The sequence below is a fragment of the Erinaceus europaeus genome, chromosome 18, assembly GCF_950295315.1.
Source record: "Erinaceus europaeus chromosome 18, mEriEur2.1, whole genome shotgun sequence".
In the NCBI taxonomy this organism is placed as follows: Eukaryota; Metazoa; Chordata; class Mammalia; order Eulipotyphla; family Erinaceidae; genus Erinaceus; species Erinaceus europaeus.
Window position 1 is genome coordinate 38,162,962 of NC_080179.1, and position 24,364 is coordinate 38,187,325.

At 42.9% G+C, this 24,364-nt stretch overlaps 1 protein-coding gene across 5 annotated transcripts in view; it reads left to right on the forward strand.

Annotated features, from left to right (window-relative positions):
* IWS1 (interacts with SUPT6H, CTD assembly factor 1) overlaps positions 1 to 23,972 on the forward strand; it is a 31,401-nt gene extending 7,429 nt beyond the window's left edge. For 2 of the 5 annotated variants that reach the window (XM_060177925.1, XM_060177927.1), the window contains exons 3-15: positions 3,962 to 5,063; positions 7,260 to 7,455; positions 8,782 to 8,839; positions 9,623 to 9,720; positions 11,625 to 11,775; positions 13,551 to 13,633; positions 15,963 to 16,092; positions 16,706 to 16,823; positions 18,083 to 18,194; positions 18,833 to 18,889; positions 21,585 to 21,696; positions 22,101 to 22,246; positions 23,628 to 23,765. In XM_060177925.1, coding sequence (XP_060033908.1) covers positions 3,962 to 5,063; positions 7,260 to 7,455; positions 8,782 to 8,839; positions 9,623 to 9,720; positions 11,625 to 11,775; positions 13,551 to 13,633; positions 15,963 to 16,092; positions 16,706 to 16,823; positions 18,083 to 18,194; positions 18,833 to 18,889; positions 21,585 to 21,696; positions 22,101 to 22,229 — 2,346 coding nt within the window. In that variant the 3' untranslated portion in view covers positions 22,230 to 22,246; positions 23,628 to 23,765. Of the gene's footprint in view, positions 1 to 3,961; positions 5,064 to 7,259; positions 7,456 to 8,781; positions 8,840 to 9,622; positions 9,721 to 11,624; positions 11,776 to 13,550; positions 13,634 to 15,962; positions 16,093 to 16,705; positions 16,824 to 18,082; positions 18,195 to 18,832; positions 18,890 to 21,584; positions 21,697 to 22,100; positions 22,247 to 23,627 lie in introns of all 5 variants that reach the window. The other 3 variants (XM_060177924.1, XM_016193252.2, XM_060177926.1) reach the window with 2 other exon arrangements.
* The last annotated feature ends 392 nt before the right edge of the window (positions 23,973 to 24,364 follow it).

Genomic DNA, 24,364 nt, shown 5'->3' on the forward strand with positions numbered 1-24,364 from the left:
TGTCATGTTCCAGGACCTGAACCCTTCCCTCCTTCTTTGAGACCAGTACTCTTGTTATGAATACAGTGAACAGTTTTGGATAGATTGGGGCAGTTTGGTTTGGTTGTTAAATCTAATTAGGCAGTCATTTTATACCATTGTGCCCTTTGGACAGTCGAGCCCAATGGAGGCGGGGATCCAGCACATCAATACACTTTTTTTGCTAAGGGAAAACAGACAAAAATGTAAGGTTTCTAAGATGTAGACTTTGTAAAAGGCTTCCTCCCAACTGGCTTCACTGTACATTTATTTCCTTGCATATTTGATCTTGGTGAATATTTAGTTTTTCTTTCTAGGCAGATTTTAATTTCGTAATACCTTGTTATCAACCAAAATCACTATGTTATCCACTAGTTCCCAAGACCATGTATAGTCATTGAAAGTTTGTTCCTTTAATTCACTACCACCAATCCTGCCTTGCAAGAATTACTGAAAGGAGAACTTTATGAGAAGAAGCAAACAAACACCAACTCTGAATGAGTTCATGAATGGTAGAGTAGAATTGGGAACACAACAGAAACAGACATTGAAAAAGGGAGGACAAAAATGGACAGCGATAGGAGCAGATTGGTGAGCAAGACAGTGAAGGAGAACACGGGATGGGCCTAGGTCTGGAGGTGGAGCATTGCGCCAAACCGAGGAGCTCTGGGGAAGGAAGGAAAAGGGGGCTTGGGGCCGAGGTTGCGGTTAAGAGTACTTGACAGACACCCGTGTTGCAGAGCTAGGATGGAGCCCGTGGGTAGACAGCTGCGCTGTAAGCAATCAGCCTATTAGTAAAATGGGGATATTCATTGAATTCAGTGGAGAAAAAAAGCACCTTTTTGTCAGCCTCTCCTATTTCTCATCCCCTACACTGGGTCAGTACTTTTCTACTCTGTTTCTCTGAATTTGATTTTTTTTTTTTTTTTAATTCCAAATAAGTGTAATACAGTACTTGTCTTTCTCTGGCTTCTCTCATTTGGCATAATACCTTTAAGATCCATCTAAGTTGTTAAAAACGGCTGGATGTCTTCATTTCCGGTGGCCAAATGTGTTTGTGCGTTTCATCTCTTCTGCGTCACCCACCACCCACCCATTTGTTGGCAGATGTTTGGCTGTTACAAATAGTAATGCTACGGTAAACACAGTGCAGAGACTCTCCCCAACATTCTGTCTGCTGCTGTGTACTCGCTAAAGAAAAGACGGGCTGTGTCCTCCAGTGCTTACCATGGACTTTCCCTCCAGAAGGATACCAGGTTCCCCTGTTCTCTGTATGCTTGCAAGAATCTGTTAGTACCCGTCTTGTTGTGGTATTGATGTAGCTGGTGTGTGGTAATGTCTCTGGGTGTTTTGACTTATGTTCCTCAGCCGACTGGCTGTGCAGACACCTTTCTGTATGCCTCTGGACCACTCATATATCTTCTTTGGGGAAATTCCCATTCAGCTCCTCTATCAATTTTTTCAAATCAGATTGTCGTTGTTGCTCTTGAGTTGTATAAATTGGCAAGATATTTTAAGTATCTCAACAGATGGTGGGGGGAGATGTCAATATTTTCTCTACTTTTGATTGCCTTTTCATATTATGGCTGGTTTTCTTTGCTATGCATAATCTTTAGTTTCATATTGTCCTGCTTATTTTATCTCTTTTTGTCTTTGCTCTTGGTGTCAAATCAAAAAAGTAAGTTATTGCTGAGACCAGTGTCAAGGAATGTACTGCCTATATCAGGCATTTTAGTTTCAGTTTCTTTTGGGGGAAGGTGGGGGTTTTTTGTTTGTTTGTTTGTTTTGTTTTTTGTTTTGTTTGCCAGAGCACTGCTCAGCTCTGGCTTATTGCAGTGATGGGGGTTGAAATTGGGACATAGGAGCCTCAGGCATGAGAGTGTTTACGTAACTATTTTCATAACCCTCGTGGTCTTGAATTTAAGTCTTCAGTCCACTTTGAGTCCATTTGTATGTTTAAGACAGGGAATCCAGTTTCATTCAGTGTCCCACTGCCATTTACTGAGGAGAAAAGCTTTTCCCTATTGTATATTCAATATAAAAACAACTTGAAGCCAAGAAATATGGGGTGTCTGTGGCTTTGTTTTCCTTTCTCAGAATTACTGTCTACACATGGCCTTTTGTGATTCCATAAACATTTTTGTATTCTGTTTTTGTGAAAAATGCCTTTAGAATTTTGACAGGAATTGCACTGAATCTATAAATTACTTTGAATAGTATGGACATTTTAAGAGTATTATTTCAGTTCATGAGCTTGGTATAATCTCTTTCCATCTTTATCTTCAGTTTATTTCATCTGTGTCTTGTTACTTCTGGTACAGATCTTTTACCTCAAGTTTACTGAGAAAAATTTTGATGTACTATACATAAAATTGTTTCATTAACTTCTGCCTGATAACTTGTTAGTGTATCTAGAACACAGATTCCTGTATATTGATTCTCTATAGGCAACTTTCCTGAATCTGTTTATTCTGACACTTTGGGTGGAGTCATTCAGGGACAGATACAGATATGTACATTTGCAAATAATGGTGATTTTTTTTACCCCTTACCAGTTTGGATGTATTTATTTTTCTGCCCAATTGCTCTTGGCTAGGTCATGGGACAGGGTAAGTAGGCATTCTTTTTCCTGATCTTAGAAGAAAAGTGGTATATTCTTACTAGTATAGTGTTACTTGAAGGTTTGTTATCTGTCACCTTTATTGTGTTTGAGGTATTTTATTGTTGGCCTCTTTTAGAGACTTTGTTTTGACCAAATGTTGATCTATTAAATGCTTTTATGAATTTATTGGATTAACTGTTGCCTTTTATCATTTATTTTGCCAGTGTGGTATATCACATTGGTTTCTAGATGTTGAACCATCTTTACAAATACCCTGGGTTCTAATACATTTCTTTCTTTTTCTGTTTAATTTGATAGGACAGAAAACTCGCGGGGGGGGGGGGGAACAGGGAGATACACCTTCAGCACTGTTCCACCACTTGTGGAGCTTCCTCCTGTAGGCAGGGACTGGGGACTTGTACCCAGGTCCTTGGGCATGGTAACAAGTGCACTTTGCACTTAACCGGGTATGCCACCACCCGGCCCCTTTTGGTACATTTCTTATTCATACTTTGGTTTGTTGCATTTTGTATTCTCTGCATCTTTTCAAAGATGGTAGTAAATCATATGTCCTATTTTTGTACTCAGTAGCACGTGTTTTTGTATCACTTCATTTCATTGCTTATATTCTCTCTGAACACTTATTTACTGTGTGAGGGCTGCTGTATGTGTGACCAAAACTGCTCTTGCATGCCAGCTATCCTACCAGGGCAGGGAGAGCCCTGTTGTGAGGAGTGGGTGGCATGCCAGCAGTGAGCTCAGCACGGCAAGTGGTAGCCACAACTCACCTTACTTCCTTAGGTTCACTTGAAAGAATGTACCTTGCATGTGTATCCTCACACACTGCTTCACTGAAAATTTCTTTCAGTGAAGCCTGTAGCCATTAAAGAAACGTCCACAAATGGTAGCAGTTCTTTTCCTTAAAGTAATTACAGCCATACCAAGAGTGTTAAGAATGTTCATTTAAAAGAATTTGAGTGCATGTTTGCTTGTATTTCTTTGAAAAATATATTAGGGACTAGAACAGTGTGAGACTAGGCCTCTCTATCTCTCTCTCTCTCTCTCTCTCTCTCTCACTCCCTCTTTCTCTCTCTCTTTTCCTTTTAATTAAACTTTTTCTAAGGTCCTTTATAACTTGTTTTGGCAGGTGGTGGTTACTTTCACCCTGTTAGGGATCCCTTTCACAGACAGAGCTTTTCTTTAAGCTGATGATCCTGTAAGTCTAGGACAGGAAGTCTGGATTTAAGAGTGCACATTCCTAAATCTGAAAACGTTGTTGAAGTTTTCTAAAATTCAGCTGCCAAGCATATATTCACACTTTCCCCCACCTTTATTTTTCAGAATGAACCTAGTGATCGAGAAGATGTCCTCAACAAAAGGCAGGCAACAGACTCAGAGAACGAAGAGCCTTCCAACCTCAATGCCAGTGACTCTGAGAGCGAGGAGCTGCACAGGCAGAAGGACAGTGACTCTGACTCTGAGGGACATGCAGAGCCTCCTGCGAGCGACTCTGACAACGAGGACGTCAACCATCGTGGGAGCGACTCCGAGAGCGAGGAGAACAGGAAGCAGCCTGCCAGTGACTCTGACAACGAGGATGGCAACCATCATGGGAGCGACTCCGAGAGTGAGGATGTCAGGAAGCAACCTGCCAGCGATTCGGAGGCTGAAGAGCTGCATAAAAGCCCCGCCAGTGACTCTGAGCCGGAGGGTGCTGTGAAACCTCAAGCCAGTGACTCCGAGAGCGAGGAGCCTCCCCGGCACCATGCCAGCGACTCGGAGAACGAGGAGCTCCCCAAGCCCCGAGTCAGCGACTCCGAGAGCGAGGAACCTCAGAGAACTCAGGCCAGTGACTCGGAGAACGAGGAGCTCCCCAAGCCCCAAGTCAGCGACTCCGAGAGCGAGGAACCCCCCCGGCACCAGGCCAGCGACTCGGAGAACGAGGAGCTCCCCAAGCCCCAAGTCAGCGATTCCGAGAGCGAGGAGCCCCCGAGGCACCAGGCCAGCGACTCGGAGAACGAGGAGCTCCCCAAGCCCCGAGTCAGCGACTCAGAAAGTGAGGAACCTCAGAGAACTCAGGCCAGTGACTCGGAGAACGAGGAGCTCCCCAAGCCCCACATCAGCGACTCTGAGAGTGAAGGGGCTCAGAAGGGACCTGCCAGCGACTCGGATACCGAGGCCACCTCCACACACAAACAGAAGCCCCGGGCAGACGATGACAGCGATAGGGGGAATAAGAGAGAGGGCGCAGAAGTGCAGGATGACTCCTCCCGTCCTGACAGCCACGCAGACAGAAAACAGCTTCACAGCTCTGACAGTGAGGAAGAAGAACACAAAAGACCAAAGATCGACAGTGATGAAGATGAAGAAAAAGAGGGGGAGGAGGACACAGTGATGAAGAGAAAAGCGGCTGTGCTTTCTGATAGTGACGACGAGAAAGCATGTGAGGACATGTGGCTGTTCACTCATGCTACCACTGTCTCTGCTCCCACTGGTAGTCAGCTAGCCCTACCTGCTCTCCTCGGGCTTCAGGCTCTGAATTCATCACTAAGACACAACACCCCCACACCCACCCCCAATTTTTTTTTTATGATTTAATATTGATTAAGATAATAGGTATAGTTCCGCACCATTCCCACCACCAGAGTTCTGGGTCTCCATTCCCTCCATTGGAAACTGCAGTGGTTCTCCTATGATCAAAGACATGGGCTGACTATTATTTTTCTATCTGTATATATGAATTATATCTGCCCATATTTTCTTTCTTTTTTTTTTTCCCCTCTATTGGGGATTAGTGGTTTGTAGTCAACAGTAAAATAGAGTAGTTGGTCCGTGTGTAGCATTTCTCAGTTTTTCACATAGCAATTTAACCCCCACTAGGTCCTCTGCCATCATGTTGCAGGACCTGAAACCCCCCCCAACCCCAGAGTCTTTTACTCTGGTGCAGTACACCAACTCCAGTCCAAGTTCTGCTTAGTGTTTTCTTATTTTTCAGCTTCTTTTTTATTAGTGATTTAATAATGACTGACAGGATTGGATAAGAGGTGTCTATTTCTGTGCAGTTCCCACCACCAAAGTGCCGTTTCCCATCCCCTCCATTGGAAGCTTCCCTATTCTTTATCCCTCTGGGAGTATGGACCCAGGATCATTATGGGGAGCAGAAGCTGGGGGTCTGGCTTCTGTAATTGCTTCTCGGCTGGACATCCTCCCCATCTTAACGTTAATTTTCTTTGGGTTGCTCCAGCAGCATTTGCTAAGTTCTGGCTACCTCCCAATGATAGTAGGCTTTCAGTGAGGCTACCAAAGACTTAGTTTTTCTATCCTGTCTAGTGACTGCAAAGTGTAACACCTTAAAGAAATAATTTTGAGGGGGCTGGGTGATGGTGCACCTGGTTGAGCGCATGTATTAACAATGCGCAAGGATGCAGGTTTGAGCCCCCGGTCCCCACCTGCAGGGGGAAAGCTTTGTGAGTGGTGAAGCAGTCCGGCAGGTGTCTGTCTCTCTCACTCTTTATCATCCCCTTCCCTCTTGATTTCTGGCTGTCCTTATCCAATAAATAAAATTTTAAAGAAATAATTTTGCAAAATCTGACTTCACTCAGTTAACTGGGAGTCTTTTTGACAGTTATGATTTATCAACTCTCAAGAGTTCCCACAGCTATTTCTCTTCATTTTAATTGTTAAATATCCAAATTTGAGGAAGTATTTGAGGAAAAGTAAAAACTCTGCATCTCTACAGAGTATTCTAGTCTTCACTACCTGAGACCCTGTTTTCATGGAGTATAATTACAATCTGATTGCTTTTCTTATGACACTTGGTTGGGGGGGCAGTGGCACATCCTGTTGTGCACGTTACAATGTGCGGTGACCCAAGCTAAGTCAGGCCCTGGTCCCCACCTGCTCCCCATGAGCTATAAGGCAGTGCTGCAGGCACATCTCTATCTCCTTACTTCTTCACTCCTCTCAATTACTTCCTGCCCTACAAAACAGAAGAAAAAAGGAAAGAATGACCAGTGGTGGTGGATTCCTCCTATAGACAACAGCCCCCAGTAATAACCTTGGTAACAAAAAAGGAAAACAATTTGGCGGGGTATCTATTATGAGCAGCCAATTCCTCTGGGAGAAGGAAACAGTACCAAACACTTGCCAGTTTACTAAGGGAGTGACCATTCCTGCATGGAGATTCCACAAGAGCTGAAGCAGGTCACGTAAGTTCTGCAGATGCTAGGTGGCCTGCTCATAGTGGATTTTGGTTTTGCACATCAGCATAGTCTTCATTTTTTTCTCTTGCCCAAAGGAAAAGTAGCAGTTGATGGCCAACTTTTATGATTTTTTTTCTTTTGATTACTTTTTTTTTTCTAAACAATGGAAGATTAATTTTAGATTACTGTGTTTGCCAGAGCCCTGCTCAGCTCTAGGCTTATGATGGTGTGGGGCGTTGAGCCTGGGAAGCCTGAGGCCCAGGAGGCTCTCTGCATAACCATTATGCTGTCTCCCTGCCCAGGTGACTCTGACTCTTAGTCTCTTATCTCAGGTCACAAGCCTTTGCATTTTGCTGCGTGTTTCCATTGTAAAGTGCTTGCTGTACTTGGGAACTAATAGCCAACATAATAAGGTCAATGGTGATTTTCTCTTTCAGCAACAGCAAAGAAGAGTCGTGTTGTGTCAGATGCAGACGACTCTGACAGCGACGTCACAACAGACAAACCGGGCAAAAGAGAGAAGACCCTAGCATCTGACAGTGAGGAAGAAGTGGGGAAAGAGGAGGCATCTGACAAGAAGAATGAAGAGAAGGATCTGTTTGGGAGCGATAGTGAGTCAGGCAATGAAGAAGAGTAAGTGACTATGGGGTGAGCTCGCGGGGCTCGTGATTGAGGGGGCTTGGCTTTTGAGTGTTCAGGACTCTCATTCAAGTCTGTTGGCATGTGTATAGTGTGTCAGTCCCACCTGATTGCATCTCTGGCAAAAGCACCGGGATTGAATTTTCTCAGTGGATGCCCCATACTACACAACATATGGGCGACTCAGAAATGTGTCAGGTGAAAGATAGAGGCGTGTTGTCTCGTGAGAATAGAGCACAGCTATTTATGGCGATGGGTGTCAAAGTGCTGACTGCCTGTACAGTGCTCATCTGAGGGACTGACTAGAATGGCCCCAGAGGAACTGGTTTAAAAGATTTATTCGGGAGTCAGGCTGTAGCGCAGTGGTTAAACACAGGTGGCATAAAGCGCAAGGACCAGAGTAAGGATCCCAGTTTGAGCCCTGGCTCCCCACCTGCAAGGGGAGTTGCTTCACAGGCGGTGAAGCAGGTCTGCAGGTGTCTATCTTTCTCTCCCCCTCTCAGTCTTCCCCTCCTTTCTCCAATTCACTCTGTCCTATCCAACAATGACAACAATAATAATAACCACAACAATAAAACAAGGGCAACAAAAGGGAATAAATAAATACTTTTTTTAAAAAAAGATTTATTCAATTTTCATTTGTTTTTATTGGGATTAATGGTTTACAATAAATAGACTTGTTGGTACATGTGTAAATTCCTCAGTTTTGTGCAAGAAATTCTAACCCCCCACCTAGGTCCTCCTCTATCTTTGTGCACCAGGACCTGAAAGCCCCTGTGTCTCCCCCCCGTAGCCCTTTGGTGCAGCACATAAAACCAGGGGAACTTTTAGGAAGACAGAATTGTCCTACACTTTGAGGTGATGGTAACATGACCATGCATTTTTGTCAGAATCAGTTGATATTGATATGCATGTTTAAATAAGTATAAACTATACTCTTATTAAAATATCTTATGGGGAGTCGGGCAGTAGCGCAGCGGGTTAAGCGCACATAGAGCGAAGCGCAAGGACCGGTGGAAGGATCCCGGTTCGAGCCCCCAGCTCCCTGGGGAGTCGCTTCACAGGCAGTGAAGCAGGTCTGCAGGTGTCTGTCTTTCTCTCCCTCTCTCTGTCTTCCCCTCCTCTCTCCATTTCTCTCTATCCTATCTAACAATGACGACATCGATAACAGTAATAACTACCACAATGAAAAACAAGAGCAACAAAATGGAAAAATAAATAAATAAATATAAAAAATTAAAAATATATTTTTTATGGTTCCTTTGCAAATGAACAAAAAAATAAAAGTTGTATGTATTTGCTTTTTTATTTTCTTTCCAGGAATCTTATTGCAGACATATTTGGAGAATCTGGTGATGAAGAGGAAGAAGAATTTACAGTAAGCATACAATATAAATAAATAGCTATAATGTATTCAGTGGGAAAACCCAGACCTGACTGAGGAGATGGTACATACAGCTCTTAGGACATAGGACTTACATGCCTAAGGCTCCCAGTTCAATCTCTAGGGCTACAAGTACTAATATAGTGCTCTGATTTCTCTCCTATTCACATGAAATCTCTCTTTATATGATTCAACTAATAAAAAGAAAGATGCACCTTGACTTTAAAACCTTTCAAGAGTAATATAAAGTGGCCAGGAAGAAACCATTGAGGCACAAGACTTAGTCATCCAGTCATAGCTTGGAGCCCCTGTGATAACTTCTCTTTCCTGAGAACGGCACAGTTACGTGTGTGAGACCCAGAGCTGCAGGGAAGATGTGGAACATAGGACCTTACGAAGTGGAGTCTGCTGAACGGTGTGCTGCACCAGTGTGTCAGAAGCCCTGTTTGTATAATAAAAGGTGGTGACACATCTGTATGGAAGAGTTTGCCCAAAACCATAGGCCCTTTCTGGAGCAAGATTCAGGAAGCCTTGTAACACTCACAGCTGGGGTAGAAGAATGTGTTCTGTTACCTATTTTTAAAGCCTATTTAAATATTATTATAGGTGTGTCCCTTTAAGACACAAAGTCTTGGTCTCCAGGCAGGGAAAAGACAGGCACTTTCAGAAGAGTGGAAGGGAGGGAAAGAGAGGGCAGAATAATAAGAGCAGTGATGCACAAGAAGATCTGTGAGGAGACTTCGGTGAATGGCCTATTTACAAAAATCCTGCCTCTAGGGCTTCAACCAAGAAGATTTAGAAGAGGAAAAAAATGAAACACAAGTAAAAGAAGCGGAAGATTCAGATTCTGATGACAACATCAAGAGAGGAAAACAGTAAGTCTTATTTTGCTAAAAAGACTTTGTTAAAAAAATTATAAAATGTGGTTTGGGAGGTGGCACAGTGGATAAGGCATTGGATTCTCAACCATGAGGTCCCGAGTTCAATCCCCAGCAGCACGTGTACCAGAGTGATGTCTGGTTCTTTCTCTCCTGTCTCTCTCATGAATAAATAAATAAAAGAATTTATAAAATAAAAGTCGAGGGAGTCAGCAGGTTAAGCACACGGCGCAAAGCGCAAGGGCCGGCTTAAGGATCCAGGTTTGAGCCCCTGGCTCCCCACTTGGCAGGAGGTCGCTTCGCAAGCAGTGAAGCAGGTCTGCAAGTGTCTCTTTTCTCCTCTCTGTCTTCCCTTCCTCTCTCCATTTCTCTCTGTCCTATCCAACAACAACAACAGCTATGACAATAACTACTACACCAAGCACAACAACAAGGGCAACAAAATGGGAAAAAATAGCCTCCAGGAGCAGTGGATTCGTAGTGCAGGCACCAAGCCCCAGCAATAGCCCTGGAGGCAAAAAAAGAAATAAATAAAAGTCGAGATTACCAAACTTTTGCTTTTTCTTACTTGGTTCTTTGTTAAGTATAAGAAACTATTCCATTTTTTTTTTTCTTCTCTATTTCTCTATACCTTCCCATCTGGAAATATTTTCCTTTCACCAGTCCTGTGTTCAGTCCTCTTAGTTTGTGAAGTTGCAGGCTTTTGTGTTTACATGTAAGCTCTTGTGAAAATGTGTCTTATAAACACTTTTGATATTGAGAGATTGGGGAACCACAGCTGCGCCTCCTCTGCAGGGGAGGCTCCAGGACTTGAACCTGGGTCACTGCACATGGCTGTGTGCATGTACCTTTTTTTTTTTCTTTTCTTTTTAATGAAAAGCTGGTTTAGGGTCTCCTAAGAGCAGTAAAGCCAATCTCTACTACAAACTGTATTTTGTGTGCTTTTCCTGATGTAGGTAGGCAGGTGGGTGGTATCTTGAGGGGGTGGGGTGCCAGGCCCAGAATGATTAATTAGTTACTATTTATAGTCACAAGAAAGACTGCTTTTAAAAAATTACTATTTTTAATTCCTACTGATATGCAAGTTAAACTGAATAATTTTACTAATACTTTTAGAAATCAAATAATTTATATGATAGTGACAGAGTAAAATAACCTTTTATTCTGATAATAACTATAAAGGTTTGAGACTTGCCCAGTCTGTAGATTTTAATCTTTTTTTTTTAGTCAGGTTAAACTTTTGAGAGTTATATTTCTTGTCACTGTAACGTGAGTTTGTTCTCTTTATGAGTTTCTTTTTTATTCTTAAGGGAAAAAATTAGTATTTGAACCCCAAAAAGCAGTGCAGTGGAAACTTTTATTTTTATTTATAAAATGGAAATATTGGCAAGACCATAGGATATGAGGGGTACACTTCCACACAGTTCCCACCTCCAGAGTTCCATATCCCACCCCCTCCATTAGAAGTTTTCCTGTTCTTTATCCTGCTGTGAGTATGGACCTAGGATAATTATGGGGTGCAGAAGGTGGAAGTTCTGGCTTCTGTAATTGCTTCTCCACTGGACATGGGCGTTGGCAGGTCGATCCATACTCCCAGGCTGTCTCTCTTAAGGAGACTGAATCAGAGTTGAAGGCAATCCTCTGAATGAGAGCTTGACATTTACAGAGTGCTCCTTCCAGGCTGGTAAACAGACACAAGTGTGAAGATACTGGGTAAGTGGTTGAAAGCTATTAGTGTGAGAGGTGACAGCTGGTGTAGCAGAGGCTGAGCATGAACTCTAGCGTTCCCTCTCCTACAGGCAGACGAGAAGGGCTTGCACTTGAGAGTCAGAACTAGGGAAGCTGGTTTTACTGAACTGGTGGAAGCGAGCACTTTATGAAGGCATCTCTCCTTTTGTTAGCATGGACTTCCTATCGGACTTCGAGATGATGCTGCAGCGGAAGAAAAGCATGAGCGGCAAACGCAGGCGGAACCGCGATGGCGGCACTTTCATCAGTGACGCGGATGACGTGGTGAGCGCCATGATCGTCAGGATGAACGAGGCTGCAGAGGTGAGGGGCCACTCCGCCTCTGAGGCATCGCCTCTACGGTCAGACCACCTGGGGGCAGGGCAGGGTGGGTGCCAAGACAGCATCCTCCCTGTACTGCTCTTTCTCAGATGTCTGTCACACGGCTTTGCTTCTGCTTGGTTATATGATTTTTTTCCCCAAATGTGATCCTTAAACTGCAAGTATAGAAGTTGCTTAACTTTGGTGGTAGCATGTTTAGGGAAAAAGTGAAAAGGTTTAGTATTAAGTAAAATGAGCTTACTTAGCTAAATAACTTTTTTTAGTTTGTTGGAGAATAATCTTATTCCCAGGTTTAGTTTTTTTTACCACAGAGTTTGTGTCTTCATATATCAAGTTTTGTTGTTGTTTGTTTGTTTGTCTAGGTTTGTTTTGTTTTTACCAGAGCACAGCTCACCAGAACACTGCCCAGCTCTGGCCCCCAGTGTTGCTGGGGATTGGGCCTGTGAGTCCAGAGCCCCAGACACAGGAAGTCTTTCGAAGCAGAACCACTACACTGTCTCCCCAGCCCATAATTTTTTTTAGATTCATTGTGTCAAGGGGACTGCACAGTGGTTATTCAGAATACTCCCTAAGGCTCTGAGGTTCCAGGCCCAGTCACCTGACACCATACCACGTCAGAGCTGAGCAGGGTAGAGCTCCACACACACCCACAACCAAAATTCTGTGCAACCGCTCACCTTTTCACCTGTCAAAGATGGCCACCACAGGCATCACAAGTTTGCTTGCTTCTGATTTTTTTTTCTTTTTCCAAATTTGTGTGTTCCCCTATTTTTTTATTTTTGATTGAACAGGGGTCTCCAGCATGTGAGATTTCACCCTTTGACTGTTTTTTCAGGCAGAAGAGAGACCACAGCACCAGTGCTTCCTCTGTAACAACAGCACCTCCCGTGGGATGCTGGGGCCATGCAGTGAGATATTTCTGGCTCCTTGTTTTTAAAATTGTAAATAAAAGTTGGGGGGTGCTGGGGAGATGGCTTAATGGTGTACAAAGAGACTGTCTATGCCTCAGGCTTTGAAGTCCCAGGTTCAGTTCCCAGCACCACCATAAACCAGAGCTGAGCAGAAAAGAATTCTGGAGCCAGGTGGTAGCCCATCTGGTTGAGTGCAGACATTCCCATGCCCAGGGACCTGGCTTCAAGGCCCGGGGCTCCACCAGTATGGCAAGGCATCACAGAGCATTGAAGCAGTGCTGCAGGTCTCTCTCCCTCTTCTCCCCCTCTTCTCTATCTGCCTTTCCCCTCTCAATTTCTCTTTATCCTACTTGATTTAAAAAATCCTATTTTAACAACACAATTATACTCTGTGCACATTTTAACAACTACACATATAAGGCTAATCTTGGTTGTTGCATCTAGCTGCTTTTCCTTCACTTTTGACATTTTTTTGAAACAAATTCTGCAGTCCTATTTTGGATTAATAAGTATTTCACCAAATGTCTCTAAATGATCAAAATGTATATTGCAGTACAGTACTTGCCAACATGTTTGTTTATAAACAGAAGCCTGCACCTGAAGCAGTTAGGGAAATGGGCCCAGGAGGTGGAGTAGTGGATATGACATTGACCTCAATCTAATAAATGTGTGGGCTCGATCATAGGCAGATATAGAAATAATGGATGTAAAAAAGATATTTTCTTGCAGGGAAAATTGTTTCTCAGAGAAATTAATGTTTTTTTTAAAGTTTAGAATTATAGTGAGTGTAGCTCATTTTTCACAAGTAGTACTGGTTTTTTAAAATTCTTCTTTCTTTCTGGGTAGGAAGACAGACAGTTGAACAATCAGAAAAAGCCAGCATTGAAAAAGTTAACATTACTACCTACCGTGGTCATGCACCTTAAGAAGTAAGTATTCTATTTTCTTTAAAAAGTTTCTTCCTTTTAATGGAATATTCAAACTATGTGGTGATGTTGTAGCAGCATTAAAAATGATGTCCTGGGGACTGGGCAGTAGTGCAGCGGGTTAAGCTCACATGGTGCAAAGTGCAAGGACTGGTATAAGGATCCCAGTTCAAGCCCCCAGGTCCCCACCTGCAGGGGGGTTGCTTCACAAATGGTGAAGCAGGTTTGTAGTTGTCTTATCTTTCTCCCTCTGTCTTCCCCTCCTCTCTTGACTTCTCTCTGTCCTATCCAACAGTGACAGCAATAACAACAACAATGAAAAAAAAAAAATGGCAACAAAAGTGAAAAAATAGCCTCCAGGAGCAGTGGGTTCGTAGTGCAGGTACTGAGCCCCAGCAATAACCCAGGAGGCAAAATAAATAAATAAATAAAAATGATTTCCTTTTACTGACACACTCGTGGTTACAGGTTAATTCCCCAGCACTGCCATAGGGCAGAGCTAAACAATACTCTGGCTTCTTTCTATGATGAAAATAAAGTCTTTTTATTTAAAAAAAAAAAGACATGTTAAAAACTATTTCTTCTTTATCAAAGCTTAGAACTTCATGTGTAATATTACTTGCTCACACTTTTTGTTTTTTCCCTAATACCTGGTGCAAGCAGCAGACTGATGATAAAAATACAAACCTTGCAGATCAGTGACTTGGTTTTCTGTAGACTGTCTTTAAATCTCATAAAATTACATCTGTTTCCTCGGTGTGATTGAGATATATAACAAATCTTGGAGCACATACACAGGACTTGATCTGTTATGTCATGAACGACACAGAAGACCCTTGTTAAAAATGCTCTGGGGGCGGGAGGCGGGGGCCCAGGTGTCCCTGCAGCCAGTTAAGCACACATACATCACCAAACACAAGAGCCGGGGCTCAAGCTGAGAGGGGGGATCTTTCACAAGCAAGTACTGCAGGTATCTCTCCCTCTCTATCTCTGTCTCCTCTCTCACTTTCTCCCTGTCCTATCCAATAAAGAAAAAAAGTTGAGTGGTCCAGGAAGTGGCGAAATGGATAAAGCACTGGACGCTCGAGCATGAGGTCCTGCGTTCAATCCCCAGCATAACATGTACCAGAGTGATATCTGGTTCTTTCTCTCCTCCTATCTTTCTCATTAATTAATAAGTAAAGTCTTTTTTTAAAAAAAGTTGCCACTGGGAACAGTGGATTCATTGTGCAGGCACCTAGAGCCCCAATGAAACCTTTGTGACAGAAATAAATTAAATAAAAATATATACACACACATATAATAAAAATAAAGAATATTTCCATTGGTTTGCCTGAATTCCTGAGCAACTTTGGATTTTCCTTGAGCCTAGCCATAGCCTGCCTTTGATAGCTGAAAACAAACATAGATTCATAGTGCAGAATGTAAGATGGTAGTAGTAAGGGGTACAGACAACCATCGTGAGATAGAACAACTAATGCATTGTAAATTACTGCTTCCCTCTATAGTGAATTAATGTAATTAAATAAATCTAGCCACTGTGCACTAAAAAAAAAATAGGAATCTGGTGGTCCAGGAGGTGGCACAGTGGATAAAGCGTTGGACTCTCAAGTGTGAGGTCCTGAGTTTGATCCCCGGCTGGAGTGATGTCTGGTTCTTTCTCCTATCCTTCTCATTAATAAGTAAAATATTTTTTAAAAAATTTTTTAAAGAGATTAAACCTGGACCTTTGGTGCCCAAGGTATGGAAATATATTTTTTTAAATAGGAATCTGTTCAATTTAGGATCTATATAAAATTTATATGATTTAATTAAAAATACAAAAAATAATAAAGCATTGGTTCATCAGTGAACCAACATCATAGTCTACACTTGGTAGATAAGTATCTTAGGCACAACAGGTGAAATTATCTGTGGTAAGTTTCATGGGGAGACACACACACACATATCTGTATATGACATTGTTTTCCACTCACAGTTGATTTTATCACTTAGTACAGTTGAGAATCAGTATTTTGAGAAACATTTTTTAATTGTAATGACTTTTATTCTTACCTGTATTGTCTTCATTTGAGGATTAGCTTAAGTGTAATTTGAGTTTGTTAACAGATGATACTTACCTACCAAATTTGCTACTCGTAAACAAGAGTTAAATGTCATATTTGAAACTTATGAATTAGGTACCTAGTAAATTCTGAATATATGTGAAAGCAATTTGGAGGACCATTGCTAAATATGTAAGAAAATCCAAGTAAAACTGCAGTAGAACTAAGGTTTAGAGATTTGATTTGTTGTTACAGGGAGGAGTTATTACTATCATGTATTATTATAGGCAGGACCTTAAAGAAACATTCATCGACAGTGGCGTGATGTCTGCCATCAAAGAGTGGCTATCACCTTTACCAGACAGGAGTCTGCCAGCACTAAAGATCCGGGAGGAACTGCTGAAGATTCTGCAAGAGGTTAGATGATCTGTTTGCTCTTCGTTACTTACTATGTGGTTTGTATTACTGCAGCCTTTGTATTTACCATGACTTACACATTCTCTCTGCCAGTACCTTACGGAAGAGGAATTGCATTAGGGACACTTAATAGACACATATGAGAGGACTTTCTATTGAAGGGAAAACACCCCTTAGGGTAACTGTGGTTTACCTGAGCAGCTGACACAGTAGAGGGGGCATAGTCTACACAGGTACTTGAGTTAGAATGAGCACCAGCTTGGGAGTCAGGTAAACTTAGCTTTGAGTCTTGACTGGGCCACCGTGTGTACCTGTGACACTGTGGGCAAGTGTTCTAGGTGTGTGTTGAGTCTCATGTGAAGCTGCTAAGCTCTGAATGAATGTGTCTGTGTTTTCTGGCATTGTTGTGGTTCACTTTAACTCACTAAGAATACTGGACTGTCTGCTTTTGATGTGAGCAGTATCTTTGTGTTCAGTGTTTATGTATGAGTCCTGAAAATGGAAGTCTTAATTCTGCTGTGAGTGATCCACATGTAAGCGGTCCTCTAAAACACTTTCCTGGAATTGGAAGATTGTGAGTGGCTGATATTCCTGTATGTGTTTGTGTCCCCAGCTACCTAGTGTGAGCCAGGAGACCCTGAAGCACAGTGGGATTGGACGAGCAGTGATGTACCTCTATAAGCACCCCAAGGAGTCGAGACCTAATAAGGACATGGCAGGGAAGTTAATCAGTATGTACATTTTGCTTTTTGCTTGTTGTATAGAGAGACGTGTACACTTCAAGACTCCATTTTACCAACATTCGATTAAAATTAAGTAGAATAGAAAGGACTGTGGTAACTTTTTTCAGGCACCACCAGACTGTGAATTCAGTGTACTATCCAGTAAAAAAGCATACAAATTCATGCATCTTATAATTGTGTGTCAAGAGGTTTAGGGGTTGGGGGAGATAGCATAATGGTTCTGCAAAGAGACTCATACCTGAGGCTTCAAAGCCCCAGGTTCAGTCCCCCAACACTACCATCAGCCAGAGCTGAGCAGGGCTCTGGAGAGAGAGAGATGGGGGTGGAGGGAGAGAGTGAAAGGGAAGGAGGATTTGAGTATACAAGCTCTTGGCTCAGTCACAGCTGCTTAAGTCCTAGAGTCACCGCTTACCTCAGCACATACCTTGCGGCTCCTGACTGAAGCAGCGAGCCTTGATTTCCTCCAAGTTGGCATAGTGGCCAAAGGGGAAGGTGCATGTAAGCAGAGGGCTAACAGACAGCCTTTGACTCCACTGTCACTTTCCTAATGACCTCACTAGCCTGCTTGATGATATGAGAACTCTTCCATTCTTGTCTTGATGATAATATGAAGTGCCTCCATTAGCTACAGAGGATTGAGAATAGAAACATTAGCTGAACTCTGGCCTCTAGATTTTCATTGACTCAACAGTGGGCACCTGGACTTTATTTCATGATCACCTAGGCAGATTGCTTTGACTAACCAAAGATCCTATAACTGCACTGTTAAAATGGTAAATTTCTTTCCATCCTTTTGAACAGAGCACTGTTCAGTTCTGGCTTATAGTGTTGCCAAGGATTGAGCCTGTTAAACTCCAAGCTTTGAGCTGAAAATTGTTGCTTAAGCTACAGCAGTATCTCCCCACCCCAAAATATGAAACTTTAAAGATTTGCTGTTAAACCCAAGTGCTTGTTTTTCACTAAGATAAGATTAAGGTTGAATTTCAGGATTTTAATTTTCAGCAAATCTAGACATTAAGGTGTTTGAAGAACTATCAGAGTGAGTCCAGTGTTAATGTCTGGTGGTGATAAGCTTAAAATGATCTTATTACACTAAATAATTACCTAATTATTACACTGATATTACACAGTGTTGGTCCTAAAAATGGTCCTGAAGTAATATCTTTAAAGAAAAGACATACTAAATGCCTGGCATATGTGGTGATTATTTTAAGGACTGGTAAGAGAATAGTTTCTCCTTGTCACAGATGAATGGTCTCGGCCTATCTTTGGTCTCACCTCAAACTACAAAGGGATGACCAGGGAAGAAAGAGAACAGAGAGACCTAGAGCAGATGCCTCAACGACGAAGAATGAACAGGTATGAGGAAGTGGAATAAATATTCCTGAGTGAAGCTCAAGGTTCAGTAAGTAAATCAGTAGGAAGCCCACAAGATGACAGCAATGTTTCTCCTGTCAGTTCTTTCAGTGTAAGTCGTGGCAGCACCTGTTGGGTATTTTATTGGGTATATATCACCAGTATACAAGGATAACCTGGACCCCACCCCCTCCCACACTTTTCTGGTTCAGGGTAGGGATAGTAGCCTCTGCCACAGTGCTGCAAATCTTCAGAGCAATTGGTTTTACTCTGGAACACTCGGAGAAATCTTTTTTCTATACCAATTTTAAGTATTATATGAAAAAACTAAATGTTATTGATTCCTTTTATCGCTAAATTGAATACACTTACATCTGGGGTGGCAAAGTTGTTACTAAGTCTCATGTTTCTCTTTATTCACTGTCTTTTTGTTCATATATATAGTTTTTTCTTCTTCTTTTACCAGAGCACTGCTTAGCTCTGATGTTAGTGGTGCCAGAGGTCAAACCTTAGTGCCTTGGTCCAGAGACACTAAGTCTATAGGGTAAACCACTGTGTTGTCTCCCTGACCCCCACTCACTATTTCATAGGCACAGGGTCCCAACATTGCTAGTGTCTTACTGATTTTTTTTTTCTTCCAGCACTGGTGGTCAGACACCACGAAGAGACCTGGAAAAGGTGCTGACCGGAGAAGAGAAGTAAGCTTTTTGTGTTCATTTTTCTTCATAGACTATAGCAAAAATATTTTGCCTTCTATTTTGTTTTAAGAAAAATATCAGCTGAATGAAGTAATGGTTGTATTCCACTAGAGGGTGGTTTTCAGTTTCGCATTTAGTGACTGTTTATAAAGCATTGGGTATTTAGGAGGATATAAAGAAGCTTGAAAACAACAGTTTATAGTACTAGCGTTCTGTGAGATGCACTGGATTTTCTTAAGCTCTGAGATCTCAAAATCAAGTTTAAAATAGTCTGTGCTGGGAGTCCAGCGGTAGCGCAGCAGGTTAAGTGCAGGTGGCGCAAGGCCTGGTGTAAGAATCCTGGTTAGAGCCCCCGGCTCCCCACCTGCAGGGGAGTCGCTTCACAAGCAGTGAAGCAGATCTGCAGGTGTCTGTCTTTCTCTCCCCCTCTCTGTCTTCCTCTCCTCTCTCCATTTCTCTCTGTCCTATCCAGTGACGACGACAATAAGAATAACTACAACAATAAAACAACAAGGGCAACAAAAGGGAATAAATATTAAAAATTTTTTCTGAAAAAAAATTGTGCTGGGAGTCAGGCGATAGCGCAGCGGGTTAAGCGCATGTGGCGCAAAGCGCAAAGACTGGCATAAGGATCCCAGTTCGAACTCCTGGATCCCCACATGCAGGAATGTCACTTCACAGGCTGTGAAGCAGGTCTGCAGGTGTCTGCCTTTCTCTCCCCCTCTGTCTTCTCCATTTCTCTCTCCATTTCTCTCTGTCCTATCCAATAACAACTACAACAATAAAAAAACAAGGGCAACAAAAGGGAATAAATAAATAAATATTTAAAAAATAGCCTGTGCTTAAGTCTTCTCATCTACAAGGCAACTGATGAGATATGTGCACAAAGTCTGTGTTAGAAACAGGGAGTCGGGCGGTATCTCAATGGGTTAAGCGCACATGGCGCAAAGTGCAAGGACTGGCGTGAGGATCCTGGTTTGCACCCCCAGCTCCCCACCTGCAGGGGAGTCGCTTCACAGGCGGTGAAGCAGGTCTGCGGGTGTCTGTCTTTCTCTCCCCCTCTTTTTCTCCCCCGCCTCTCTCCATTTCTCTCTGTTCTATCCAACAACATCATCAATAGCGATAATAACTATAACAATAAAACAACAAGAGCAACAAAAAAGAATAAATAAATATATATTTTTTTGAAGAATAAATGTGGAGACAGGGCAGGTGAAAAAGCTCACTTGGATAGTGCACGGCCCATGTTCGAGCTTGGTTCCTAACTTCATTAAAGAAAGCTTTGATACTGTCATATCTCTCTCTCTCTGTCTCTCTGTCTCTCTCTCTCCCTCTCTCCTTCCATCTGGGAAAAAAAAAAAAAAAACGAAGTGTTAGAAACAAATAAGCTGGAGCCGGGCGGTGGCACAGCGGGTTCAGCACACGTGGTGCAAAGCACAAGGACTGACATAAGGATCCCGGTTCAAGCTCCCGGCTCCCCACCTGCAAGGGAGTCGCTTCACAGGCGGTGAAGCAGGTCTGCAGGTGTCTGTCTTTCTCTCCCCATCTCTCTCTTACCTTCCTCTCACCGTTTCTCTCTGTCCTATCCAACAACAATGACAACAGTAATAACTATAACAATAAAACAAGGGTGACAAAAGGAAATAAATAAATATTAAAAAGAAAAAAGCTGAAAGTATTGGGCAGCAGTGTGGTGCCTGAAATGGTAAATCAAGGCCTAGAATTGCAGGTGTCAAAACAACTTTGTGGAGAAGTGAGATGGAGGGGAGAATTTTTTTGCTGCTTTGTGATCCCAAAGGAAGTTTTTCAGCATAAACTCAGAAAATCTGTCTGTAGTTCAGATCCTGGGGGGGTATGGAGTACAGTGGGTTCTAGACCACAGGAAATGAAGGCAGTGGCCGAGGGAGACGGCATCATGGTTTTGGAAACAGACTCTCACGCCTGAGTCTCTGAGGTCCCACGTTCAATCCCCCTTCAGATACTAGTGCTGAGTGATACTCTGATTTAAAAAAAAAAAAAAAAAGAAAGAAAAGAAAAGAAAGGGAAACAGCATCTTGAGGCATTAGAATTAGAGAACAGAAAACAAATGAGTGGTTACTAGGGGCGGATGGCACAGCAGTGGATGTCTTCATGGAAAATGATCCTTGTGGACACACAAAGTGTAAAACCTGGGGTGAGATTGCTGAGGGTCAGCATTGCTGTCCTGCTTGTATGGTCCTTTTGCATGGTGTTTTCAGTGGGAGCGGTCTATATCTATTATTTCTTAACAGCTGTCTGACTACAGCTCACAAAGTTCTTTAATAAAAGACAGTGGTCAGCTGTATGAGTTGCAGATACAAAGCTTTGTAAACTACCTGGGCGTCACACTTGATCCTCATGACTAATTCTGACTGCCTGGTTTCTCACCTCACGAGTGAAAACACGAGTGATTCTGCTATACATAAAGATGAGGGTTCAGTAACAGTTTTGAACTGGGAGGAGTTGGTTATATTGAAAGGTGAAGAGACTTGAGAAGAAATGACAATTGTGTGGAGGAGGTTGGCTTTGGGAGAAAAGTTGAGGAAGCCAACAGTAGTATGAGTGATGCAGCTGAGCTGTGTGGCCTTGGTGACCACGGGGGTTTCAAGGAGGATGCAGTTCTGGGGGCACAGATGGAGCTGCTCACATCAGCAAGTGCTCTTTTCCTCATTCTCAGGGCTCTAAGACCTGGTGATCCTGGATTCTGTGCTCGGGCGAGGGTCCCAATGCCATCCAACAAGGACTATGTTGTCAGACCCAAGTGGAATGTGGAGATGGAGTCATCCCGGGTAAGCAGGCAGGGAGCCAGCAAGGTGCCTACTTACCTCTTGGTGCAGGTTACCCTTAAGCAGCATACAAGGTGGGGTATGTCTGACTGAAGGACAGCAGCTTGGGGTCTCTTACCTGACCAGAGTCCCCACTGCTGCTGCTTGGGCCTCTAACAACATTCATTATCAAGGTGGGGGTTCTGATTAACCCTTTTATTTCACTTGAATCTTAAGCCTAGCGTGTTCTGATGCAGTCACTATTTTAAAACCATGAAACACAGAACTCCTGTTTTGGCGGTGTCTCCTATTCTCTTGACCTGTTTGGGTAATTATGTTGTGAAGAATTTACATGGATACTTCCTCTGCCATCACTGTAAATGCTACTCATGAATCTTACATTTCACTACTCACACTCCTCTTTCTAGCCTGGTGTTCTTAAAAAGGGCTTAAGCCGATTGGAAAAGCATAAAAGGCGATTTGCAGAACAGAAACGACTCAGCAAAGTACACCGAGCAGTCAAGTTCAGCATCGAAGGCAACAGAATGCCCCTGTAGGCCCGTGTATTGGAGAGGTAGCACCAAGGAAGCATGCTGAGTGCATGAGCTAGAGTGGGAACAAGTGAGTCTGCTGACTAATCATAGAAGGCTTGGCCCATTTTTAGTGTCTGAAATACCAACTCTAACAAGCACTAAGTGGCCAGTTTAAGTTCTCTTCACTGAAAAGTTGACTTGGACTTTGTCAGGATGTACCCCAGAAACTTTCCTCTGTCTATCCGGTCTTCCTGCCTAGTCAGTGATGTACATTAGGAGTTCTGTAGTGGAGGGGAGACAACTCCTTTTTCCTGTCGTTAAGTGTCTGAGCAGTATGCACTTGGACTCATTGACTGAAGCACTACACTTAGTAATTGGGAGGTAAAGCTGTCTCACACAGTCAGCACACGTAGCAAATGGAGAAGACTTTAGAACATCCATACAGCCAGACTCCCTGACTCCTGTGCTTTGAGGTCTGTGGCTTGTCGCTGTTGCAGTGTGCTCTTTAGAATGTGTGTTGACTAACCTCCGCCAGCTATGGAAGATATTTCCACAGGCTGCATTCACCTTCCTATCACTTCAGTGCCTGAGTCACCTTGTCATACAGTCTTCCCCTCTTGGTCTCATATTCATTCATACCCGTCCGTGTTTCGTAACAACTCTCTTCCCCTATTACCACCATTTTTTCCCAGTTTTCTTTCTCCACTCTTGACATCTCTTTCACAATATTTTTCTGTCTGCTGGTGCTGTTGTTTCTGATCCCGCTCTCACAGTCAAACCTTTAAACATAAAGGCAGGGAGAGGTACAAAAAGTAGCAAATCCCTTGCTTGGGTCAAGAGACTTAATTTGCTTGTGTACTTAACCTGAATCTAGTTGATTGCAAAGTTGTCATGTAATAATAGTAATGGCTAGTATTTGTTTTGAGTTCTGTGTCTTAGCCACTGTGCCTGCATTTGACATTATTATCTCACTTTTCCCAGTAGTGCAATCTGGGAACAACTTGGGGGGTGGGGGCTACAGTTGTTGTTGAGACTACAACTCCAGCACATAGTGAGTTGGCTTTGCTGTCCTCTGGTTTCCACAGTCACTGTGCCAAGGCTTTTCTCCAGTGACTTCAGATATCCTCGAGGGTCACTGTTCATTGGGCCCTGCTGGCCAGCTTCAGTCAGAGTTGAATTGGAGGGAGCATAGTTTTTATTATGCCGCCTTGCTTTTACCTAGGAAGTTTTCATGGACTGAAACAAGACCTTTGTCTCTTCTGAATTTAATGTTTGACACTGTCTGCAGCTCCACTGATCCTGGGGTCACTATGTGTCCCAGTTATTCTAGAGATTGGAATTGTTCTATTAACAGCAAGATAAAAATTCACTGCATCTGTGTCTTCCAGTGACTTATTCTTTCCTTGCTTACCTCACTCTTAGTTCCAGGGATCCTCCAAGAAGGGCATCAGTCGGCTGGATAAGCAGATGAGAAAGTTCACAGATATCAGGAAGAAGAGCAGGTCTGCACATGCCGTGAAAATTAGCATCGAGGGCAACAAGATGCCATTGTGACCTTCCTGGCGCGTCCCCATCTCAGGAACACGCAATGGACTCTTTTAGGAAAGATGATTTTTGTTTGTTTGTTTGTTTGTTTGTTTTTAGTGTATCTGTAAATGTTTCTGCTTGTATCAAATGTTGTCATAGGATTCACATTTCTCAACCATATTTAAAATTGTTGCGTTCTTTGTACAGAGGAGTACCGGTGATACTTCTATAAACTTTACACAATAAAATTCCACTATGGTTTTGAGGGGCTGTCTCTTCATTGTCTTCCACAGGCAGTAACTGGCTCTGTGGTAAGTGGGGAAAGACATTCTTACCAAGTCCAGTGTGGATGACCCTTCAGAATTCAACCCTAATTAACTGGTAGAAGACATTTGTCTGGTCTGAGTTTCTGGCAAGGAATTTCCAAAACCCTTGGTGCTGGTAGTGTTTTTATGTTGGTGAGGTCGCTCGTGATAAGGCCCTGGAGAGCTAGCTCTGATTTGGGTGTTGGCTTCTGGCCAGAAACAGCTGCTATGGAGTTGGAGTCTGAAGGTCTGGACTAAATCACTGGGCCAGTGGTTGAATCCTAGGCTTCAATGGTGAGGCCCCAGTTAGAAGCTGTGGGCACTGAA